Source organism: Penicillium digitatum, chromosome 2 (assembly GCF_016767815.1).
Source record: "Penicillium digitatum chromosome 2, complete sequence".
Taxonomy (NCBI): Eukaryota; Fungi; Ascomycota; class Eurotiomycetes; order Eurotiales; family Aspergillaceae; genus Penicillium; species Penicillium digitatum.
The window spans coordinates 4,192,438-4,214,957 of NC_089385.1; the positions used below are offsets into that span (position 1 = coordinate 4,192,438).

The following is a 22,520-nucleotide window of genomic DNA, read 5'->3' on the forward strand; positions in this document are numbered from 1 at the left end:
ATACTGTCGAGTGGCTAGAAAATACACGGTTAAGTCGAACTCGACAGTTGATGTCCTTGCAACAAGTTTTCAAATGGACACAATAGATGTAGAATTTCTTGTGGTCCAAGGACAAATGAAGTGGGGGCCTGAGGCGGGACGGAATATTCCCAGCCCCGGCTGACCAATGGAGAGTGACGTACCTAGGTACCGCCCGGGTAGCTGCCAGTGTTTACGTCTGTCATCCAACTCAGCTTCGTTGACGCTAACATTATTTTGCTTCCCCGTAGCAAAGATTAACGCTTGATTTTGCTACCAGGCCTTCCTTTGCTTTCTCTCCCAGTCTCCCCTCCAATTTTCAACACCGAAGCCCGCCAACCAAGCTCAACCATGGAGGGAAATCCCGCTGAGCATGATGAGGCTGTATCTCAATTCTGTACTATGACTGGAACCCAGGCTTCAGAGGTAAATTACTTGCTAAAATTAAAATTATTACTGTCGCTAAATTTCAGTCTGTGATTGTTTAGGCCCAGGAATATCTTGCTGCCAATGGGTGGGACATCGAAGCTGCCGTAACAGAGTTCTTTGCAGAGCAGGATGAAGCCTTACAGGACACCACCACTGGTGGTGAGCAGCAAATAGGCACAGAGGGTAGTTCTCGAGCTTCTGGGGGTAGGACTCTCGGGGGAGGTACCGTACCGGCTTCATCATCCACCGCAGTTTCATCCTCATCATCCGCCCGACGAGCTGCGCCCAAGAAGAAGTTTGCAACGCTGGGAGACTTTGCTTCTGGGGGAGGTGGCGGCGGTGGCGATTCATCCGATGGTGATGACACGGATGATCATGATTTCTTTGCAGGTGGTGAAAAGTCCGGACTAGCTGTGCAGAACCCGGATGATTTGAAAAAGAAGATCCTTGAAAAGGCCCGCAGGTATGTTTTTCAGCGATTTCAGATGATATTGAAGATATCTAACATTTGAACGTAAACAGGGCACAGCCTCCTCCACCCGACGCCCCTCAGCCAAGGGAATCATATTTCACCGGCACTGCCCGCACACTCGGCGGTGACGATACACCAAGTCAGGTGATTGAAAGTCCCTCGGCGCCCAGTCAACAGCGTTCCTTGCGTGTTCAACGGACTCTTCATTTCTGGGCTGATGGATTTTCTGTTGATGACGGTGAACTGTTTCGGTCAGACGACCCGCGCAATGCAGAGATCCTAGACGGTATCCGCCAAGGCCGCGCTCCTCTTTCCATCATGAATGTTCAACCTGGGCAGGAGGTCGATGTGGAACTCAAGCAACATGAAGAGAAGTACACCAAGCCCAAGCCCAAGTACAAGCCTTTCGCGGGCTCTGGACAGCGCCTCGGTAGCCCGACACCCGGCGTACGGAGTCAGGCCCCCACACCTTCGTCCTCTACAGCTATGTCATCTGCCCAGGAGCCAGCAAAGCCCAAGGTGGACGAGTCGCAACCCACAGTTACTCTCCAAATCCGCCTAGGAGACGGTGCACGTTTAACCTCCCGGTTTAACACCACTGCCACCATTGGCGATGTATATGCGTTCGTTGCTGCTGCTACGCCGGATGGTGCAAACCGTGCATGGGTCTTGATGACAACTTTCCCTAGCACGGAGCTCAATGACTGGAGTGTCGTTCTCGGCGACATTCCCGATTTCAAACGTGGAGGTGTTGTTGTCCAGAAGTGGCATTAAAATGCACTTCTTAAATTGTTACCCGTCTTGAGGGTTTCCTCTTCGGAGTGGTTCCAAATGCGGATTTCAGCAACGCAGTAGGTTTGCATGAGTGAATGTTACATGACATATCTGATACCGAAGGAAGACCTTTATATTGCTATGTAGGGCAATGGCATTTGCCAAATTCAAAATAAGTGACTAATCAGATCCTTCATATTCCAAGATTGTCATGCCAGCATATTCCAAGTAGACTGAAGGTTAGTCAGAAGGCGATTGATAAGCGCCCGAATATCGGCATCCCCACTTTTGAAATCCATCATTGCGCTCTCAGTTGCTACAACCTTTCTTTTCTCCAATTCAAGCATACACCATACCAAAATGCCTCTCATTGGAGTGAAGAATGTTGTGCTGGTACGTGCGCATTCGTTTCCTTTGCGAGTCCTCGGCGCGAAAAAAAACCCCGAAAGCCATGCCCCTCATAGCTTATCGATAACGAGGGCACTGCTCGAAGCCATGAGTTACAATGTTCAAGCGCAAATTGCTGCACAAGACTTACAAGATGTTTTTGAGTATTAGGTCCTTTCCGGAAAAGGAGGCGTGGGGAAATCTTCCGTCACACTCCAGCTCGCGCTTGCGCTCTCGCTCCAAGGCAAATCTGTCGGAATCCTTGACATCGACCTGACCGGGCCTTCAATGCCACGCCTCGTCGGACTTGAAGATGCAAAGATCACACAAGCGCCAGGCGGATGGATGCCGGTATCAGTTCATGGGGCCGAATTCGCCGCCGAAGCCGACACTTCAGCGCCCTCAACACAACTACACCGCGGCTCCCTTCGTTGCATGTCCCTGGGCTTCCTTCTCCGCGATCGGGGCGACGCTGTAATCTGGCGCGGACCAAAGAAAACGGCTATGATCCGCCAATTCCTCTCAGATGTTTTCTGGGGCCCGACTGATTACCTGCTAATCGACACGCCTCCCGGAACGAGTGACGAGCACATTGCGCTAGCTGAGCAGCTGCTCACCCTCTCCACCACAGATGCGGCGGCTGCTGCGCAAACAGACTTACCTCGACTTGCTGGTGCAGTCCTTGTTACAACGCCGCAGGCTGTGGCAACCTCTGACGTGCGCAAAGAGGCGAACTTCTGTGTTAAGACCAAGATTCCCGTGCTTGGAGTCATCGAGAATATGTCCGGGTATGCTTGCCCTTGTTGTGGGGAGGTTAGTAATCTGTTCTCTAGTGGAGGAGGACAGGTAATGGCCCAGGAATTAAGCCTTCCATTTATGGGCAGCGTGCCTATTGATGTGAAATTTGGAGAATTGGTGGAAGGAAAGATGGAGGCTGGGGATAGTGATGAGGACGAGGAGAGTCCAGAGAGTCAACCACAAGGTACTCCTGCTGAGCCTGATGATCGACCGCTCGTTGAACGATACCGGGATACCTGGTCTTATCCTCGATTTGAGGGATTTGCGCAGACCTTGATGAGCCGTATTGAGGGTCCGACTCCCATATAGCAGTATGGTGAACATGTGGCGTATTTGATTGTTTGTTTTCTAGCGACTTCTCCATTTTGTCTGCTTTTATTTGCATTGCGCTACAGGTGTTGGCCGTTTTTGAATGTCAAATCATTCCGTTGACGAATCAGTCAACACTTTGAGCCCTAGCGCGAATCGGCGTTTCCTTCGTAGCCTTGTTGTCTTCTTTCAAGAGATGTGATTCCTCCTGATTGCCGAGTTCCAAATCCCCAAGCTCGTTGGGCCCGTCCAGTCCTCCTCAGAAGCGAGCCCGCCATCAAAGCCAGCTAATTAACAGCGCCTCGCCCCAAAGTAGGTACTAGCGCACAGAGCCATTTTGAAAGGGAATTTGGGTCAGCTAGAGATGAAAATGTAAATAAGGCTGTACAGGGATCTGGCGGCCAAGTGCGAGCCAGTAAAAACGACGCAGACAAGCAAACCGTCTCTTCCAGTGCAGAATCTTCCATGCCCTCACGAGAGACAACACCTAAGCCCAGTCCTGTACACGTGGGGGGTGACGAAGAGAAGATCACACCGGAGCCTAAGCCACGGAAGAAGCATCTTGAACCAATTGAGCACTTCATCGACCCCTGTCAGAGAGCTACCCTGAACCAATCTTCAGAAGGCCTACGGTAGGTCAAAATGGGGTATGTTCCCCTCAGGACGTGACACGCGATGCGGTTCCATACGACTTCCCTAAGCTGCGAGTAATCCATGCAATTGCCCACCAATTTGACGAGCGCGTCGAGCATCTCTGGACATACTACCGGGTCGTATCGGCTATGATGATGTCGATTACACACGGTTCAAATAATGTTACTACTGCCGTTGAGCCCTGGGATGCTGTGCACGTTCCACGCTGGCTTTGTCGGGACTAAGGCACTTCCCCCGGTCTGGTTTTTGATTGTTGCTGGTTTGTTACTCGGTCTTGGATTCTGGTTTTATGGTTACCACATCATTCGTGCTATTGGAAACAAGATCACGCAGATTTCGCAAAATCGTGGCTTCAGTATTGAGCTTGGAGCAGCTATCACCGTCGTACTGACTTCAAGACATGGTGTGCCCGACGACGCAGTGCTTGACTGGAACTACTATGGGCATCGTTCTCATGAACCATGAGCTTGGCGCCGTCAGTTGGAAGCAGCTTGGCTTCATCTTTGGTAGGTGGATCTTGGCATTGCCTTGCGCGGGTTTGATTTCGGGACCGGTTTGTAAAACGGCATTGAAAGCTGCTTATTTGTAGACAAACACATGGGATCCTGGCATTGTTAGCCTTTGTTTTGGCCTAGAAGAGAGCTTGCTGTAATTAACATTTGTGTCATTCTAAGAAATTCTCAATGCCGAGAAACTAAACCCGAAAATGTAAGAAACCAAGTATATCCGAGGAAAGAAAGACCACTTATCGCCGGTCAAATTCTGCTCTGTGCATAGGCGTTATGAAATCTTAAATCGTCATGATCCAGTCGAACGACGGGTATCCTTATAAACATAAAACAGAGTATGATCCTCTATTTGGTGCGCTTGTAGATCTTGCCAAGGAAAGCCTCAAAGACTTCCTTCTTCAGACCCTTAGACTCATCAACGGCAGCAATCTTCTCACGGAGCTCGGTAACAACCTTCTCCTCGTACTCCTTGTATACCTTCTCCAGCTGAAGCTCGTTGAAGAGGGCTTTGACCTTGGCCTCCTCGGCAGCGTCCTTGCGGCCATAAGAAGCATCCAGGAGCTGGCGCTGCTCGGGAGTGCAGCGCTGGATGGCCTGGTTAACGAGCCAAGAGCACTTGTTGTCCTGAATATCGGTACCGATCTTGCCAATGACAGATGGGTCACCGAAGTTGTCGAGGTAGTCATCCTGGATCTGGAAGTATTGGCCCAGAGGAATGAGGATGTCGTGGGCCTGCTTGAGGTTTTCCTCGGTAGCCAGCTGAAGGTACATAAGGGCCAGAGCGACAGGCAGGTAGAAGCTGTAGTAAGCTGTCTTGTAGGTGACGATGAACATGTACTTCTCCATGGAGAAATTGTCGAGGTTGACGTTGTCCTCGGGGGCGGTGATGAGGTCACAAAGCTGACCCAGCTCAGTCTGCCAGGAGGTCTCGTGGAAGAGCTCGACGATGTCAATGTAGGCGGGGTGCGAGCGGAAACGCTGCTTGAGGATGAGGTAGATAGCCGCCTCCAGCATGAAGGAGTCGTTGATGGCGATCTGGCCGACACCTTCATGACGGTACCAGCAGGGTTTGCCACGACGGGTGATAGAGGAGTCCATCATATCATCACTGACCAGGAAGAAAGCTTGGAGCAACTCAGTCATCCAGCCCAGGATGCTGAGGTGCTCGAATTGCTCCTCGGTCAGGGGCTGCTTCAGGAGAGCAAGGCCGGTGTCAGGGACCGAGAGACCACGGTTAAGCTTACCGCCGGGAACATTGACGTTGAGAGACTATGTGGCACAATTGATAGTGTCAGTCATGATCGTTCAACAACCAATCAAGAAGTGTTGCTCACCTTCTCGAACCACTCAAGTGCATTGTCAGGGAGATTGTAGCGCTTTGCATGGGCAAGGATGTCCTGGACTAATCCAGGGAAAATAGCCTCGAAGTCGGCGCGCTTGGTAGTAGAAGCCATAATGACGAAGTGTGAGGTAAAATTGTCAACGATCTAACAAGAACGAAAACATTCCCAACTGTTTAGAAATGGGCCACTTCCCCGCGGAGGGACAGTTTGCTGTGTTTGTTCTGTTTGCTGTGTTTGGTCTCGAGTTGCCAGGCCCAACGCGAGGACGTCGTGGATTTTTGAATGCCATTGAACGATCTTCACTTTGTTTCACAATCTGCGAGCACAAGAGCCTGCTAGGAATTTTCCTGGCCTTTCTTGAAGGTCTTCCCAGTTACGTGGGTTGCTGTTCCATCCGTATCAACAACGCGGCGAGGGCAAAGATCATTTATTTACACGACCGGACCGCTGCGGTGGTGAGCTTCCGTCAACTAAAACAAGCATGAGATCGAATTGTCGCAAATCGTCTCGATATACTAAAAGCTCCATCAACACCACAAAGCTGTATTTGCACTTTCTGTTTCGGAAATTCCCCGCCTACTTGTGACCAAGGCACACACGATGGTAGAACCTACAGATGATGGAATACGGGAGCTCATGTACCAACTGGAAAATGCTGCAACTAAATGCTCTGAGCGATGCCTTTATCAATCTTCAAAATGGTACAACTAATAAACCTGATTCAAACAGGCCTGGCATGCTAATGATGTTGATGAAAACAGGGCCGCTGAAATGCTCGATTCCCTCCGGCCTTTAGATCATGAAAACACTGACCTCGAGTCTCCGATGGAGATTTTAGATACTCCTCCTTCGGCAATAAATCCCTACCTCGGACAGCGCGATCCAGTAGAAGCAACCCTTGAAATCCAAGAGTCCTACAAATACCTGCTTGCCAAATCCTACTTCGACACCCGTGAATATGACCGATGTGCGGCCGTATTCCTCCCTCCGACAACACCACCCGTTCCTATGTCAATAACCTCGCCCAACTCCAAACCGAGGCCATCACGAACTTCATGCAACGGCAAGGACAAAACCTCACCGTTTCAAAGCCCAAAGAACCAAAAGGCTCAAATACAGCAAAATCCATATCCAAAACTAAGTCAGAAATCGCTATTCCTTGCCCTATACGCGAAATTTTTAGCCGGAGAGAAGCGCAAGGAAGAGGAAACCGAGATGGTGCTAGGTCCAGCAGATGGTGGGATGGCGGTCAACCGAGAGTTGTCCGGTCTCGCTAGAGGTTTAGATGGATGGCTATCCGAACGAACTGCACAGGGACTAGATGGTCGAGGACAGGGGTGGTTGGAGTATCTCTATGCTGTGGTCTTGTTAAAAGGACGGAATGAGGAGCTGGCGAAGAAATGGCTGATCCGCTGTGTGCATCAAAACCCGTACCATTGGGGTGCCTGGCAGGAACTGAATGACCTCTTAGGCAGCACAGAAGACGTAAGTTTTTTTTCATCAAGATTTCCTCTCATCGGTGCTAATCTTACCAGTTAAAACAAATCCTCGAACTTCTGCCGCAAAACGTCATGAGCTTAATATTCTACGTCTACTGCAGCCAGGAGCTGTACCAGGCCACAGAAGACACATACAGGTCACTCTCCGAGCTACAGTCAATGTTCCCAGAAAGCGCATTCCTCAAAACACAGCACGCATTGTTGTTATATCACTCCAAAGGTAAAACTACCCCGCTTCCGGCGCAAGGCGTGGTTTATATGCGTGATCTAACATCATACAGACTTCGAGGAAGCGGCCCAAATTTTTGAAGGCATTCTGGCCACATCCCCCCACCGCTTAGACAGCCTAGATCATTATTCGAACATCCTTTACGTGATGGACCAGCGCCCTCAACTTGCGTTTGTCGCTCAGGTCGCAACCGCCACAGACAAGTTCCGCCCAGAAACCTGCTGTGTTGTCGGTAACTACTATTCATTGAAATCCGAGCATGAGAAGGCAGTAATGTACTTTCGACGTGCACTCACGCTCGACCGGAACTTCTTGTCTGCATGGACCCTCATGGGCCATGAATACATCGAGATGAAGAATACACACACCGCCATCGAGTCATACCGCCGGGCAGTCGATGTGAATCGCAAGGACTACCGTGCCTGGTACGGTCTCGGACAGGCCTACGAAGTCTTAGATATGTCTTTCTACGCCCTGTTTTACTACCAACGTGCCGCAGCACTCCGTCCGTATGATCCAAAGATGTGGCAAGCAGTCGGATCGTGCTACGCAAAGATGGGCCGAGTGGAACAGAGTATTCAAGCTCTGAAGCGTGCATTGGTGGCTGGATCATTACAGTCAGATGACAGCGGGCAGTCGGGTACTGGCGCAAGCCCTGGCTCTGGGAGTCGCAAGATCCTTGACCCAGAAACACTGCACCAAATCGCGACACTGTATGAGCGTCTTGGAGACGAAGAGGAGGCCGCTGCATACATGGAACTTACTCTCCAACAGGAGTCTGGCGCTCCTGTCAATGAAAGCCCGGACGATGGCGAGTCTTCTGCCTCGGACAATGGCCTTGAAAGCGATGCCGAGATTGAACATTCCGGAGACGAAGACACCGATCTGTCTCAACGAAATCGTCATAGTCGCAAGACTCGCGCTAAGGCTGAATCACTTGCTATGCAAAACGATGACTCCATCGTCAGCGAGACGTGGAACGGTACCGGTGTCACAGCAACTACATCCAAGGCACGATTATGGTTGGCACAGTATGCGTCACGGAACGGTGATCTTGACCGTGCGGACCAGCTAGCGAGCGAGTTGTGCCAGGATGGAATTGAGGTAGAGGAGGCCAAGGCGTTGATGAGGGACGTTCGGGCTAGAAGGGAGGGTGCGACATGATTACACCGGTTTAATGGGATTTGTATGTATCATCATGACAGCGAAAAAGGCATAGATTTTACCGATCTGTATGAATAACAGCTACGATTGGAGCACTGGTCACCTCGCAGAAGCTAGGCCAGCATTTTGGGTGGCTGTTTCTATATAAATGGTGTTCACGTCCAGCACAATTGCCATTCGTGTAAAATCAAAACGGTATCAATTATGCATAACATGAGCTAGAGGTTCGATTGAGATATACTCGCCCAGCACAGCAATGGCTGTTTCGTCAAAGGTCATCTCAATCCATGGGGTCCTTGGTCCAGAGTTCGGGGGCTGTGCCGTCTCCTTAGTCGTGTCATGAAGATTGCGATTCGATTCAGAGCGGAGATGCTCTCTTCCGATTGATGTTTCATCAGATCGCTTGATAAGATTCCATGAAAGACAGCCATAGAAATGATCACGTCCAATGTCTTTCCACGTCTCACGCAAGCAAAAGCGAATATCATCGGGATTAAGATCACATTCCACCATGCTCGAGCCTAAAAAGAAGATGCTTCCCATGGAGGGGAGTGGACTTGTTCCAGAATGGACGAAGCTGGAAAGGGTGGTAGCGAGGCGGTGCATTTCTTCACCTAGTTGACTTGCTTTGGGATCAAACAGGACAATTCCAAACACTGTCCCTTGTGACGTAGCATAGGGGTTTGATTGTTGTAGGGAAGAAGCAGATTTATCCGAGCAGAGACACCGAATAAATTCGTTCAAATCACGGGATTCGCAATCATTGCTAGGCGTTTTGTCAGTTTCGGGAAGTGTAAAGCTTCCCAGTGAGGTTTTAGGTGTCCAAATGGGGATAGTTGTCAAAGGAGATCTAGGTGACACCTTGCATTTCTGCCTGGGTGATTTGGGCACCAATTGCTTGTCCGAAAGCTGTTCCTGTGCGTCGTGTAATTCTCGAGAGTGCTCTTCGTGTGCAGAAATCAAGCTGGTTGTCCGCATGGGATATATTAGCACTGAAGATTCCTGCGATGCAATCTGTCCATCCTTCTGGCTGGAGTGCTGATGAGACGATGGGCTTTTGCTTTCCACGAGCATACTCGTCCCGAGAACAGGATTTTTATCCTCAGTGTGTATTAATATCTCATCGATGTAGACTAGAGGGGATAATGGACGGTCATTGTATGACTGGTCATGACTGTCTTTCTTTATCGAATCTTCACGCATCCTATCCATTGATAAACATATGTCCATAAAGCTTTCTCCAGAAGTAGTGGTGGCTTGCGGAACCTGGGATGACGCGGAATTCGTCTCCTCATCGGTGTCTGAACAAGTCGCTTCTGGGCTTGGAGATCGCACAACAGATTGATCAAGTCCACTCCCAACCTTCAGGCGTTTTGACCATCTCTCGCGTTCTTCTAGTTCATCTGCTGGCACAGCACGGGCATGTTCTGCTGCAGTCAACAGTTCATGGAAAGAGGTACACTCTTCCAGCGTTCGGTCCAAGTGTATCTTCAAAATTCGAGGAAATCGAAGTGTGAAGTATCTTGCACCAGATGGTTTTTCAAATCCACTGCCCAACATCTCGACGACAAATGGGCGCTTAAACAGGGTGGTTGCAGTGGGAAGGGCTTCGTGCCCATACTCGATGTGAAAGCCTTCGAACGTCTCAGGTTCACATGCATAGAACTCGCCGGTTTGATTGAGGGTTTGCATGGTGCGAATGCTCATGCAATGTCGGCTAATCACATCGACGACTCGGAAACGCGGCAATGCGTTGCCGCCTTTAACATGCTCTGGGTTGAGAAGACAACCAACAAGAAAGTGAGTCCATTTCAGTCCTTTTATTTGACCCAGATCAGGAGCGTCCCGCGCGTTATAGCTAGCTCCGACCAACGCAAGGTCTAAAGTGTCTCCAAGGCCGGGTATATAATCTTTCTTGAGTTTAATCCATCGGCCAAACATATGATCCACACCAGTGCAGTACAATGGAAAATAAGGCTCGTCAGAAGCCTTCAAGACATATCCCTCCCAACGTTTAGCAATTGCTTTTTCGAAACTCTTTTCGAGCCGATGATAGCTATCAACTCGGTTGAAGTCCAAAACTTCCTGATAGGCGAGCTCCGCTCGGCCCGGGATGGTCTTCACCACCTTCTGTAAAAGGAGTCGTCTTTCCCGATGAGGCTTGGCAAGGCATACGTCGTCATCAAGAAGAAGAATGTCAAAGAACATGATCATCAGGTGCTCGTACGGTTGCGGCCTATATCAATCAGCTTGAAGATCCGCAATGTCAAAGGGATAGTCATTTACGGAGAATCATTATCAACGCCAATCATGATGCCAGATCGCGGAAGGAACCTCCGAATTTTGTTAAAGTCCATCAGTTTACGATCCTGGTCATTCCATACAAGCAGTTCTCCTTCAACGATACAGCGGTGAGCAAATTTGCAGTCAGGCAATCCGGTACGGAGCGATTCTTCTATTACAGGAATGACCTTGTCTTTATCTGCGGTTGAGTCCTTGCCACTTTTGGAGAAGATCTGAATGGGGGTGAGTCTGTTAGAGAGATCCACGTGGATCTGACAATATTCACCATCGTATTTACGTTCGATACTCATTCGACGACCGTTGGCCATTTGGTGACAATGTTTGATACTCCGGGCTTTGTAATAATCAGGTCGTCCCACCTTAATACCAGGACGAGGGCACATGTGCCGTAGAGCAATAGTGGTAAGTCTTCTGGCTGATTGAGGATCCGGGTTTGCGGGAAAGTGGCTTATTGGATCGGAAGTAAGCATCTCTAACGCCCCTTCGAAAGAATTCTGAAGCTGAAGCAGTTGTGGCAGAAGAAAGTGAAATTTCTTCAGGATATACTGTTCTGGAAAAACGATCGGAGAATAGCTTTTGAGAATCATGCGAGTGAGCCATTTGGCGTCGCGGCTGCTTGATCGACGGTACAGTTTTGATAGAATTTCTTCAAGGTCCACAGCTGTACGATTCCGACGGACCAGTGGACCAGAGAAGCGGCAGCGTGATGCAATCATAGCCATGGCGCGATCGATTTCTTCTACCGACAGCTCCTGTCCCGCCGGAATGTAATTCTCGGCTTGCCGCATGACGATTTCGACACAACCTCCGAGATCAAGGCCACCGGGACTTTGCCATCGATTTAATTCGGAAAGTCGAGACGATCCCAATCCTAAGCAGCGCCCGATGACTCTTGACAGTTGCATGGCTTGCAACCAGTATACTCGATCTGTTCGTTTTTCGGGGAACATGCACGATAGCAACGCCACAAGATCTGTATCGGCATGATAAATAGTCCGTTCATGTTGAGAGAACCACTGGGCGACTGTTCTAATGTCCGGGTTTTGGTTCCTGGCCGCCGTGGATGCCTTAGCCGTTTTGCTGTCCTCCACGTTGGACAGCAAATCACACAAGAAAGTGAATTTGAAGCCCATATCTACACGAGTAACTCAGTAACTCGACATAGAATCGTGGAATAATCTCAGGTATAGTCAAATTGGTCAAAACTCGAGACTCTCAAGGTCGAGACTTTCCCGTCTGAACGCGAAAAGAGATGACACGGTAACACGTGACCACTTTAGCCCCATGTGTATAGCGAACTATTTAGTGTAAATTGGGACTACAATGGAAAGACACGTTAATCCTCGTCATTCTGAGAAAAAACCGATACCTTCGAAAGCCTAAATTCAGAGGAATTATATGAAGTAGCTAACGAAAAACCAGTGGTGACCCAGGCGGTCAGAATTTCTATGATACATGCGGCTGGAGACAGCCGGACTACGAGAGCCCATGGTAAATCGGACAATGAGTTTTTATTCGTAACTGTAATTTTTGTGGCAGAAATAACAGGATTGAGCCCATGGGCTAGATCAAAACTGAAAGTGAGTTTAAAGACTATGAATTCGCCGAACACCGAGCCATTTGCATAAAATCAAGTACGCCAGATGGGGGGGAAAATGGAGAATCATGAAGCCGAAGCCATCTCCCTTTAAAGAATACCCTGCTTTTGTAGATCCAAGTAGATCCTTTCGGGCATAACGTTGCCCTCTGCATCCTCCATTTGAACGACGTTATCGCGTGAATCTCTTTCCTTCTTCCGATCCCTCTCAAGTTGCTCCCAAAGCGCCATGGCCTCATTAATACTAGTGATCTCACGGAAGAGATTGGTGTTGGAGGTAATGCCAAGGCACTTCAGTCCGTGGATGTGGAGGTTTTCAGAGAAATGTTTGTCAAATGCTCGTCGACCCATGTATGTGTAGTTTCCGCAAATCTCGCACTGGTACTCGACGCCAAGTCCATGGAGCTTGTAGAGCCAGAATGGAATAGGTTTTCCATCCCATGCCAGTGGCAACTTCAATGGGTTGTAAATGATCTCCTCGTCCTCTTCCTCCGATTCTTCGCCGACGCGAGGCTCGGGGCCTGTGTGATCGAGACCAGCCTGCACGGCTTCCCACTCCATTTGACGTTCCCGTTCGGTCATACCCTGTCGGCGCTCAACGTTGATTCTTGTGGCTTGTCGCTCCTCGCGCAGGACATTCGTCAGGGATCGAATTTGGTGTTCACGTCGTGCAACTGCACGCTCCTTCAGGCTGTGAGCCGAAGACTTGCCTTGGGATGCAGATGACTTCTCGTCGGGTGTGCCTGCTGCTTTGCGGGCTTCTGCCGCTCGAATATGTTTCTTGCCGGTCAAATGGCTCCGATGTACGTTCTCATTCTTGAATTCCTTTTCGCAATCTGCGCACCAAATACCCTCGCCGGTCCCTTGGGTGGCTGGGCCAGACGTACCATTCTCGAGCTTTTCTTCTGTCCAGCCCGGAACCTCCTTCGCAGCCCATTGCTTCTCGAATTCCTGGTCAAAGCTGGCAAAAAGCTCGTTCAAGGGTTGCAGTGGCTGAACTCTCTTGATGAAACTTTCGAGATAGCTAGCAAGCTCGCCAACGTAGCTGAAGTAACGATCCGAGATTTTGTCCTTCCGTTTAATTGGCATGGCTGGCGGTGTGAAGGAGTCGAAGATGTCGAGATATTGAACGTAAGATAGGCGCTTAACTCCAGGGAGATTGAGATAATCTTCATGAAGACTTGTGAGATCCAGGTACTGTCCAAACCCTTCTTCGCCAGTGAACATATTATCGATTGCGGTGCGGGGAGCCTCTCCTTCGGCAGTCTGACGGCGGTTGTATGCTTGTTCGAGATTCTCGATTGGTTCGTTCGGGTAACGCTTGTGGTGCTCTTTGATTTGCCCCAACTGCTTATAGAACTCATCAAATTGGTCGCCCGTTGAGATAGACTGCACTTCCTTCTCCCGCAATCCATCGGCATCTTGGTAGATCTCCAAGAGTCGCTTGGACTGACTCTCGATTCTGTCTAAGAATTGAGCGACTTCATGGTCGCGAGCCAGACGGCCTCGGGCCTAAAAATTTAGCATATTAAAAAACGTGACTGACATTGTTCAGTGGTATGCTCACATTTCGAGGCTCTTCCGCCACGCGATCAGCGATAGCCTGTTCCAGCCGCTCTAAATCCTCGTGGATGAACCTTTGATCTTCGAGCAACATATTTTCAATATGTCTGCTACGCAAGAGCTTCTTTTGATCGGCGCGCAAAGAGTGTTGATAAAGTCTTGTGGCGATCGCGAAGGACGTTTGCAATCGGAAGCTCCAACTTGCGGGAAGGTCATGTGACCTGAACCTTTCCACCGCGAAAAGTTGGGCCGGTTGACCTCACTGACATCCTGAAGGTTTCACTCTTGAATCCAGATATCATTTAGTTTCTGCGGTTGAAATACCAAGACTTATATCATGGCGGACGGAATCGACAGACGCGCCGAGGGTATGTGGTTTCGACCTTGGGTCAACATGAAGCTTGCTAACACCAACTAGAGCGCATGGAGTTCAGCACCTCCAAGGAGGTGACGGTCGCGCCGACTTTCGAGGATATGCACTTAAAGGAGAGCCTGCTTCGCGGAATTTACGCCTACGGATACGAGTCTCCTTCAGCTGTGCAATCCCGTGCGATTGTTCAAATCTGCAAAGGTCGCGACACTATTGCCCAGGCTCAGTCCGGTACTGGTAAAACTGCTACATTCGCGATCAGTACCTTGCAGATCATTGATACTGTTGTGCGCGAGACCCAAGGTATGAAGTTCCCGGTTCAATCTGACCAGATCAAGGTCTAATCACCATCCGGGTTGCAACAGCTCTCGTTCTGTCCCCGACTCGCGAACTCGCAACCCAAATTCAATCCGTCGTTATGGCCCTTGGCGATTATATGAACGTCCAGTGCCACGCTTGTATTGGAGGAACCAACGTTGGCGAAGATATCCGCAAACTTGACTACGGCCAACACGTTGTCTCGGGAACTCCTGGTCGTGTGGCGGATATGATCCGTCGCCGAAACCTGCGCACACGTCACATCAAGATGCTCGTTCTCGATGAGGCCGATGAGCTCCTTAACCGCGGTTTCCGCGAGCAGATTTACGATGTTTACCGTTACCTGCCCCCCGCGACGCAGGTCGTCGTGGTCTCTGCCACTCTCCCATACGACGTCCTGGACATGACCACAAAGTTCATGACTGACCCCGTCCGTGTTCTGGTCAAGCGTGACGAGTTGACATTGGAAGGTATCAAGCAATACTTCATTGCCGTTGAGAAGGAGGAATGGAAATTCGACACACTTTGCGATCTGTATGACACCTTGACCATCACCCAGGCCGTTATCTTCTGCAACACCCGCCGAAAGGTCGACTGGCTTACCGACAAGATGCGTGAGGCCAACTTCACCGTCTCTAGTATGCACGGCGAGATGCCTCAGAAGGAGCGTGATAGTATTATGCAAGACTTCCGTCAGGGAAATTCTCGTGTCCTCATTTCTACCGATGTCTGGGCCCGTGGTATCGATGTCCAGCAAGTCTCCCTGGTCATCAACTACGACTTGCCTACCAACCGTGAAAACTACATTCACCGTATTGGTCGATCTGGACGGTTCGGCCGCAAGGGTGTGGCCATCAACTTTGTCACCAGCGATGATGTCCGCATCCTTCGCGACATCGAGTTGTACTATTCGACCCAAATTGATGAGATGCCCATGAACGGTAAGCTACTTGGATTTGGTTTTTTTCTACAGACACACTAACGAGGTTATTCCAGTTGCGGATTTGCTTTCATAATCTCTACTACCCGGTATTGTGAGTGTGACATCTTTTCTCGCGCCAAAAGCGACTTGGCTTCATTCCTTCTGGGGTCTTCTGCAAGTTAAATGCGCCCGCATTGTTGATTGAGTATGACTCGGAATCCGGCACGATGGGGTTGAGGGAACTGCAAGGCCAGCTCTAGCGTGGAGGAAAGGGATAAAAACAGATTTCAGTAAGTCCAACTACCTCCATTCACCTAACATTCGTCGCTGATAATCCGAGGTAGTTTTCAAGAATGCCAACCGATTTGCACGCCCCAGGAGGTGTTTACGATTTTGCTTATTTCCAAAATTTCGGGCCTCCGGCCCAAGTAGCAGGGACTTTTTCTTTATGCTTGGAGTTTCTTCTTTTACTTTACTTTTTGACACTAGGAATCATGAATGATGGAATCAGTTTTACTTTCGTCCAGTGTGGCCCAACTTCTTGGTCTCACGTCTCCTCTATTCTGGAAACGTAAATCAAATCGACAGTGAGAAAAAAAAGGTGGAAATTGAGAGAGAGATGCCTACACTGAAGTTGGAGAGAGGGACATCTTTTCAATAACGCCTCAACGGGTCGGTTGTTCTATGGCTGCGCTAGTAGCTCCTACTAGATCAAAGCTCTACAGAGGAACGAGGAATCTGAAGAGTAGATCTGGTTTAATCAAAGAGACTTGCAACAAAACGTGAGAGATGAAAAGAAAGCCCCCCCCCCCCCCCCCCCCCCCCCCCCCCCCCCAAAGCAGAACCAAACTTGGAACTGCACCAAAAAAAAAAACGGAAAGGACATATATACTCCTCAGAACCAGAAAAAAAGATATGGACCAACGCCAGCTTCCTGTATTGAAAGAAATAGACGCTAGTTGCGGAGAATAAACAGCATAAGGAGTGAAAGGGGGGCTCAAAAGATGCATATGCGCAAGACAGCATGATGAGGATATGATAGGCCGTTGGTGAGGGGAGAGAAGAACACAGACGAGAATTCAAGACGAACAAGCAAACATTGCAAGACAGCAAGTTTATCGTCTTTCAATCCAAAGCTTCGGGGATGTTCCCCCAATTGGATACGGGAAAACTAAATAGAGACAGGCAGTGAGCGCGAACTAAACTAGTGTTGGGGTAATCATCGTCGATGCGTAGTACACTGATATCAGAAAGTAAACGTTGTCCTCAATGCGCTAGTCCGCGTGAATCCATTCGAGGATATCCCGCTGCGTTGAACGGGTCCTACTTGACGGGATCGGTTGCTTTCTCGGGACCAGCTAGAAGTCTAGGTTAGCGGTAATATTCCATGTGAGACGGAGATGAGACGGAGATGAGACGGAGTCTTACATCCTTACTGCACTATCGTCGCCTGCCGATGCGAACATTCCTGGGTCTGCTGGGTTCCATGATATTGAGTTCACGCATCCAGAAATATGTCCCTCCAGAGTCTCTACGATGTTGCCGTTCTCTTTGTGCCAGATGTAGACTTTCGAGTCTGGGGATAGTTAGTAACGATATCAGAACTGGTATGGGGGGATATTCACCTTCACTTCCGCTGACGACAAAGTTCTCAGCTGCTCCTCCGAACGTGCTCCGAATCACGAACTCGCCTTGCTTCTGTCCCTTGAACTGACGAACAACCGCAGCAGTTTCCATGTCAACTAGCTGAATTTCACCCTCAGCCAGGCTTATAAGCACGTGCCGCGAGTCTTTGCTGATGGAAACTGAGGTTACATTGCTCGGCAATGGGAGACAATAGTCTTCTTCGTATGTAAGCATGTTGTACACATGAACCTTTGATACTGTGTCGGCAGCAACAAGACGTCGTCCGTCGGGGCTAATGGCACAGTCTTGTACACGGAATCCACCTTTCCACGTGTATAGAGGCTGGCCGCGCATGCTCCAGTGACGGAGCTGTGATTCAGCATCGAGAGAAGCTGTCACAAAAGACTCCCCATCTGCTGTCCAGGCAGCCGCAGTCACTGGTTGGCGGTGGTGGTTGATGGTGAGTAGACAACGGCCGCTCTAATCCATGCACAGCCAGAGTTAGCGTATGATGAAGGGTTTACATGAGATTGTCGAAATTATTACCTCAACGCTCCATACGCGCGCCTTCTTATCTTGCGAGCAAGTAATTAGTTTCGAATCATCTGGGCTCCAACTGGCGAACGCTACTCCGTCCTCATGTTCCGAAAGTCTGTGGAGAACACTGAAATCTGTTGTATTGTAGATGAGCACATTTTGGTCCTTGCCAGCAGTAACCAGCTTGGAACCATCGTGAGAAAACTCGCAATACCATACTTCATCAGAGTGGTGAGTCAAGTCAACAATGACGTCCAATGGGAAGTCATTTCGATCGCACATATGGTCAGAGTAGAGTGACGGAGGTTCGGCGGTATTATGGTAAAAGCAGTTGTTGATTTGAGTCCGCTTGACGTGATCTAGTAAGATGGCCAGGCGATGTTGCGGGATCATCACGGAAGGAGAGATGGATTCTGCGGCTGAATTAGCAAGCCGGTTACACCACAGACATGGGACATTCGATCGGGCTCACTTGACAACTCGCCAAGGAGTCGTTCACGAGACGAGCTAGCGGAGCCATCCCATCCCGGCTGGGCATGTAAGACATCGGCTGGGCACATAAGAAGACTAACAATAACAGCCGGTAAGCAAATAGTGTTCTAGAAGTGTTTTTTTTTTCATCGGCAATACCTTGATAGCGCATGTAGACGCTCCACATCGAAATTCAACGGGGTCAGTTCTTGGCGAAGGACGGTAAGAGCTGCAGTTAGATCACGCGCTTCGAGCAACTCGAGGAATTTCTGTTGTCGGAGATAGAATAGCATCTCGTTCCTATCGGCCTCCTCCGCTAATACCAAGGTATCGCCTTGTGGAGATTTCCTGTCGATCTGTTGTGAGCCGGAACTTTGAAACGAGTGAATCAAGATTCTCTCGGCTTCTGGCCATCTTCCCCCCAACACCGCGCTCCGGAACGTTGCAACCCCAGACGTTTCGAGTTCATAGCCGCTCTCCGAGCTTAACAGGGATGCCGACTCATTATAACCCAGCTCATGCAGACTCTGGATCAAAATCCGCGTCACCTCCTCCCGGTTGTGGCCATAGTAGGTAGAAGACTGGGATGGCCTTTTAGAGCCATTGGTGTGAGAGCTCCCGTTGGTCGCCGCTTGCCCATTCAGACTAGTTTTCCTCGACGGCGATGCAAGGGAGTCGTTCGAGGCGTCTACAAAGCCATTTTCTGTTGAAGTTCCGTCGGGACGCATGATTACCAGGCGCCTGCGCTTGGGGGAAGGAGGTCGGCCCTCCGGTCGGCCAAGAAGATGGCTGGGGTAATTCTGAGATGCAGTCTCACGTGCTATTCGTGGAAGGTATCCCGTCCTCGCCGAGGAGGGACCAAGGTTATCCGGACTACTCGACAGGCGGCGGCGACGGTTGGGCCGAGAGGTAGATGAACTGGGTGGTTGAGATGCGGTGGACAGGAACTCTGACGTTTGGGACCCGGGATTGCCTACCGAGGCGGGAGCTGTATTGATGGGTAAAGGGGGATCAGGGTGGTCGGAGGTGATCAAGGGCCGATGCGGTGCTGTATTATTATGAGCCAGTTCGACTATCTTTCTAGATCTGCCCAATCTCCTGGTTCTTTGGAAGAACCAGGTGAGCAGATCTCAAGCGGTGGCGGATAGTAATCGCCGGGAGTTCCTTTGAAAACAGGCGATGCAATTGTCACAGTTGTCAAATTGATGGTCACTAGCTTGGGCTAATAGTCACAGTTGTAACAAATGATCAAAGAGTTGTAGATCTTTAGATCGTCTTAGATCACGCGGTTGTAATGTTCTCCGCTTTGAGTTGGGAACTGGTCGTGGCTTATCGGGGAGAGAACGAGAGATAAAAGAGATCACCTCGGAAGGCAAGGAACGATCGATTTGTGAAGATGCAATGTTCAATATCAAATTTCAATTGTCAAATGCCAAAATTCAAATGGACATCTAAGGTGGAGGGGGGAAAAAATATCAAAGAAAGGATTGGGTTATTAAGTAGCCCAGGTAGCCTGGAAAAGGAACCCCGCGATCAACAGCGTCAACACCTTGACTACATATTGAAAGGGGGAATGCTCAAGGTCATCTAGTCTAAGCTACTTAGGTCGATTTCCTACTTGTAATTAGATTTAGATCTAACTTGATATGTTAAAAAAAAACCCTGGGAGTTCTAGCCGAAAATTGAATTTGGAGAGATATCGAAGTGTGTACTCTTTAAACAATTTCTACTTCGTGTCTCCTCCGTATTTGAATGAAGATAGATTAGAACTGTGAAATCAAGCTAGGACAGGTACGGTGACAAGTCAGTGTTGTGTCCCGTATTGTTCAAGAGCGTGGGCTCTGCGGCACATCACCCACCTTCGCTGGGACCTGGAAGGCGAGCAGCCCTTCGGGAAGCTCATTCTCCCATTCTACCCCATACCTAATGATCCGTAGCGACACCGGCCCCAGCTAGCCTTTGAGTTAGGGTACCACTCCAGCCGCACTGCCCCTGCACCAGATAGCCGTTCCACAACAGGATAGCCCAGCCCAGCATCACGATTAAACGGTAGAGGCCCTGGTGCATCGGGTACAGATTGTTGAGATGGAAGGTGAGGCGCACCTTCGTCGACCCTGTATCCCGAACACGCTCCACTTCATACGGCAGAGCCTGATAATTCGCGCTCCATCGAGAGATTGAGGCGCTATTTTAGATTGCGCATGCACCAGGAACAGCTGCCGTGACTTCTCGATCTGCCTCTGGACATCTGCCGAATCTGATAATCTTATCGATCTGAGCCGGCGCAAGGGGTGTGACTGCTTAATACGCGCCCAGCACATTCTCTACGTCCACTCGAACCCCATAGGTCAAAACCAAGCTCCGCTCATTGACCAGCGGAAACACGCTCGGGTCGACAGTACTTCGAACTACACTTTGACCGCCAATCTAACAACCCAGATTGCATGAGGGTCCGGAGGACCGGTAACACCGCACGTTGGAACTCACCAGCCAGCTCCCCCGTTCGAAGCGCGGTCACAGGATCAGACTGGCATACACAAGACCCAGTATTTACCACCTGGATAGATCTTTTCTGACACCATTCGTTGGCCTTGTCGCGCAGTTCCCGCCCGCACCAGGCCCAAGCCCGGTCACTCAGCAGGGGTTTCATCCCGATGCAGGTGGCGCTGTCTCGCCGCCAGCGCGCCACGACCACACCAGTGAAGACGTCGACATGCCAGTTCGGGAGATCAGTCCAACGATTCATTGCGGTAGTCATGGCCAGCTCATGTACCGTGACAGCGCCTGGCGGCACTCTTCGATGCCGTGGGCAAAGCGCGTATCGGAGGAGAGCTCATCATGCAGAATGGTACCACACCTGGGCACGCGGGCGGGCCTATCGCCATTGTCAGTATGAGAAGGATAAAATCATCCGTCTGAGGAGGGAAAAGAATCACTTCTGTTCACTGAAAGAAAATCGAGGGAGGTGAGATGATGAAATGATGAGATGATGAGATGAGGAAGTGGGGGATGGGAAGTGTGACTCAAAAGAGAAAGAGGAGGTCGTGTCTTGAGGCACTTCAGCCTTCGTCCCCGAGCCCACTGTGTTTAGTTTAAAATCCCTTTGGAAGTCAGTCTGTAGCATTTAATTAGCTCGACGGACCCACCATTCCGCGCAGTTAGTGGAGTTGTCCGGAGTAGTTAGCCCACGTCTCTATATGGTCGAGCAAGTCCGAGGGGGGTCGATCAGCCACAGAACAACCGCAGATGTCCCAGGTGAGTCGGATCGAGCATAGAAACAAACCGTACATCTTGTAAACATAAGAAGGAATCTTCTGATGGCAGAAAAAGCCCTAGTCGTCCTTTTTTCTTAAAAAGATTCTGCGAGCTATTACAAACGTCAGCAATGACAAAATGGTGAGGATGCGAGGGCGCATCAGGCACTGTCCGTGACCTGGCCATTACAGGGTGGGAAAATGATACGATACAGGTCACTATCTCAGCATCATCACCATGCTCCTCGCCGAACCATTGCGTTCGAGCAGATTCAAGCATTACACATAGATGCGCAAATCCTTCGTCAAGCAACATCGTCCTTCGCAGTTGGCTTCATATGACTTGGAAGTAGCAAATCGCCCGATCCTCAATCTCCGAGATCCTGCCGAACCGATAGACCTTTTGGTCGGTCACGCGTCGGTCAGAATGCAGCTTGTCAAAGATCACGTACTCGGTAAACTCTGCGTTATCTCTATGACGCATACTCTTCATCGATCACCACTTCCAACCCTTCGTACACAATGTGCATAGAATGGAGTTGTGTTTTTACCATACCACGTGACTTGATGGTTGACGACATGATGATGTCACTCGTCATACGGAAATATAAAAAACCCGCATCTAGTCCCCAAGGTCCTCTTCAATCTCACTTGCAGTTATCTCACAGGTCAATTTCGACACCTATTTTCAAGCTTGCCCCACACACGCCATACTTCATCATGGGCTGTGATTGCGGATCCACTTGCACCTGTACGGGGGGTGCCCAGAGCTGTTCTTGTGGTGACAAGTGTAACTGCAAGGGATGCGGAGTATGTGATATTTCCTCGTCATGTTTCAGATGCGCTAATTTCATTGGCTGGTGTCAGAAGTAAACTATTTCCCCGACTCTGTTCTTCCCAAGTGGATGATGAATCTGGGGGCGATTTGATGAATCAAATGAAGTTTTCGAGCCTCAACGAAAGGGACATTTTA

General features: G+C 49.8%; 9 protein-coding genes across 9 annotated transcripts; 4 read left to right on the forward strand and 5 right to left on the reverse strand.

Moving 5' to 3' along the window:
* Window positions 1-369: 369 nt before the first annotated feature.
* On the forward strand, window positions 370-1,693 carry Pdw03_7488 (Cdc48-dependent protein degradation adaptor protein (Shp1), putative; the record flags this gene model as incomplete). Its single annotated transcript, XM_014678349.1, has 3 exons — window positions 370-444; window positions 507-910; window positions 970-1,693. 3 exons carry the CDS (start codon window positions 370-372, stop codon window positions 1,691-1,693), a joined length of 1,203 nt encoding a protein of 400 aa, XP_014533835.1.
* A 360-nt stretch (window positions 1,694-2,053) lies between these two features.
* Pdw03_7489 (Cytosolic Fe-S cluster assembly factor cfd1) lies at window positions 2,054-3,187 on the forward strand (the record flags this gene model as incomplete). Its single annotated transcript, XM_066101671.1, has 2 exons — window positions 2,054-2,086; window positions 2,252-3,187. The coding sequence occupies 2 exons, from the start codon at window positions 2,054-2,056 to the stop codon at window positions 3,185-3,187; spliced, it is 969 nt and encodes a 322-aa protein (XP_065956754.1).
* A 1,030-nt stretch (window positions 3,188-4,217) lies between these two features.
* Pdw03_7490 (uncharacterized protein) lies at window positions 4,218-4,509 on the reverse strand (the record flags this gene model as incomplete). The annotated part of the gene is made up of 2 exons (XM_066101672.1): window positions 4,218-4,446; window positions 4,499-4,509. 2 exons carry the CDS (start codon window positions 4,507-4,509, stop codon window positions 4,218-4,220), a joined length of 240 nt encoding a protein of 79 aa, XP_065956755.1.
* A 186-nt stretch (window positions 4,510-4,695) lies between these two features.
* Window positions 4,696-5,804, reverse strand: Pdw03_7491 (Farnesyl-pyrophosphate synthetase; the record flags this gene model as incomplete). Its single annotated transcript, XM_014678347.1, has 2 exons — window positions 4,696-5,619; window positions 5,685-5,804. 2 exons carry the CDS (start codon window positions 5,802-5,804, stop codon window positions 4,696-4,698), a joined length of 1,044 nt encoding a protein of 347 aa, XP_014533833.1.
* Window positions 5,805-6,293: 489 nt separating this feature from the next.
* On the forward strand, window positions 6,294-8,585 carry Pdw03_7492 (20S cyclosome subunit (APC8), putative; the record flags this gene model as incomplete). Its single annotated transcript, XM_066101673.1, has 4 exons — window positions 6,294-6,394; window positions 6,455-7,178; window positions 7,229-7,412; window positions 7,474-8,585. 4 exons carry the CDS (start codon window positions 6,294-6,296, stop codon window positions 8,583-8,585), a joined length of 2,121 nt encoding a protein of 706 aa, XP_065956756.1.
* A 198-nt stretch (window positions 8,586-8,783) lies between these two features.
* On the reverse strand, window positions 8,784-11,677 carry Pdw03_7493 (ATP dependent DNA ligase, central; the record flags this gene model as incomplete). The annotated part of the gene is made up of 2 exons (XM_014678345.2): window positions 8,784-10,821; window positions 10,872-11,677. 2 exons carry the CDS (start codon window positions 11,675-11,677, stop codon window positions 8,784-8,786), a joined length of 2,844 nt encoding a protein of 947 aa, XP_014533831.2.
* An 899-nt stretch (window positions 11,678-12,576) lies between these two features.
* On the reverse strand, window positions 12,577-14,143 carry Pdw03_7494 (Splicing factor 3a subunit 3, putative; the record flags this gene model as incomplete). The annotated part of the gene is made up of 2 exons (XM_014678343.1): window positions 12,577-13,998; window positions 14,054-14,143. 2 exons carry the CDS (start codon window positions 14,141-14,143, stop codon window positions 12,577-12,579), a joined length of 1,512 nt encoding a protein of 503 aa, XP_014533829.1.
* A 243-nt stretch (window positions 14,144-14,386) lies between these two features.
* On the forward strand, window positions 14,387-15,753 carry Pdw03_7495 (Eukaryotic translation initiation factor eIF-4A subunit, putative; the record flags this gene model as incomplete). The annotated part of the gene is made up of 4 exons (XM_014678342.1): window positions 14,387-14,417; window positions 14,468-14,722; window positions 14,785-15,678; window positions 15,734-15,753. 4 exons carry the CDS (start codon window positions 14,387-14,389, stop codon window positions 15,751-15,753), a joined length of 1,200 nt encoding a protein of 399 aa, XP_014533828.1.
* A 1,152-nt stretch (window positions 15,754-16,905) lies between these two features.
* Pdw03_7496 (Catabolite degradation protein, putative) lies at window positions 16,906-21,827 on the reverse strand (the record flags this gene model as incomplete). The annotated part of the gene is made up of 16 exons (XM_066101674.1): window positions 16,906-17,017; window positions 17,088-17,235; window positions 17,285-17,765; window positions 17,832-18,235; window positions 18,295-18,389; window positions 18,453-19,341; window positions 19,410-19,515; window positions 20,064-20,075; window positions 20,153-20,216; window positions 20,281-20,444; window positions 20,501-20,550; window positions 20,781-21,077; window positions 21,146-21,168; window positions 21,230-21,394; window positions 21,440-21,486; window positions 21,582-21,827. The coding sequence occupies 16 exons, from the start codon at window positions 21,825-21,827 to the stop codon at window positions 16,906-16,908; spliced, it is 3,303 nt and encodes a 1,100-aa protein (XP_065956757.1).
* Window positions 21,828-22,520: the final 693 nt, after the last annotated feature.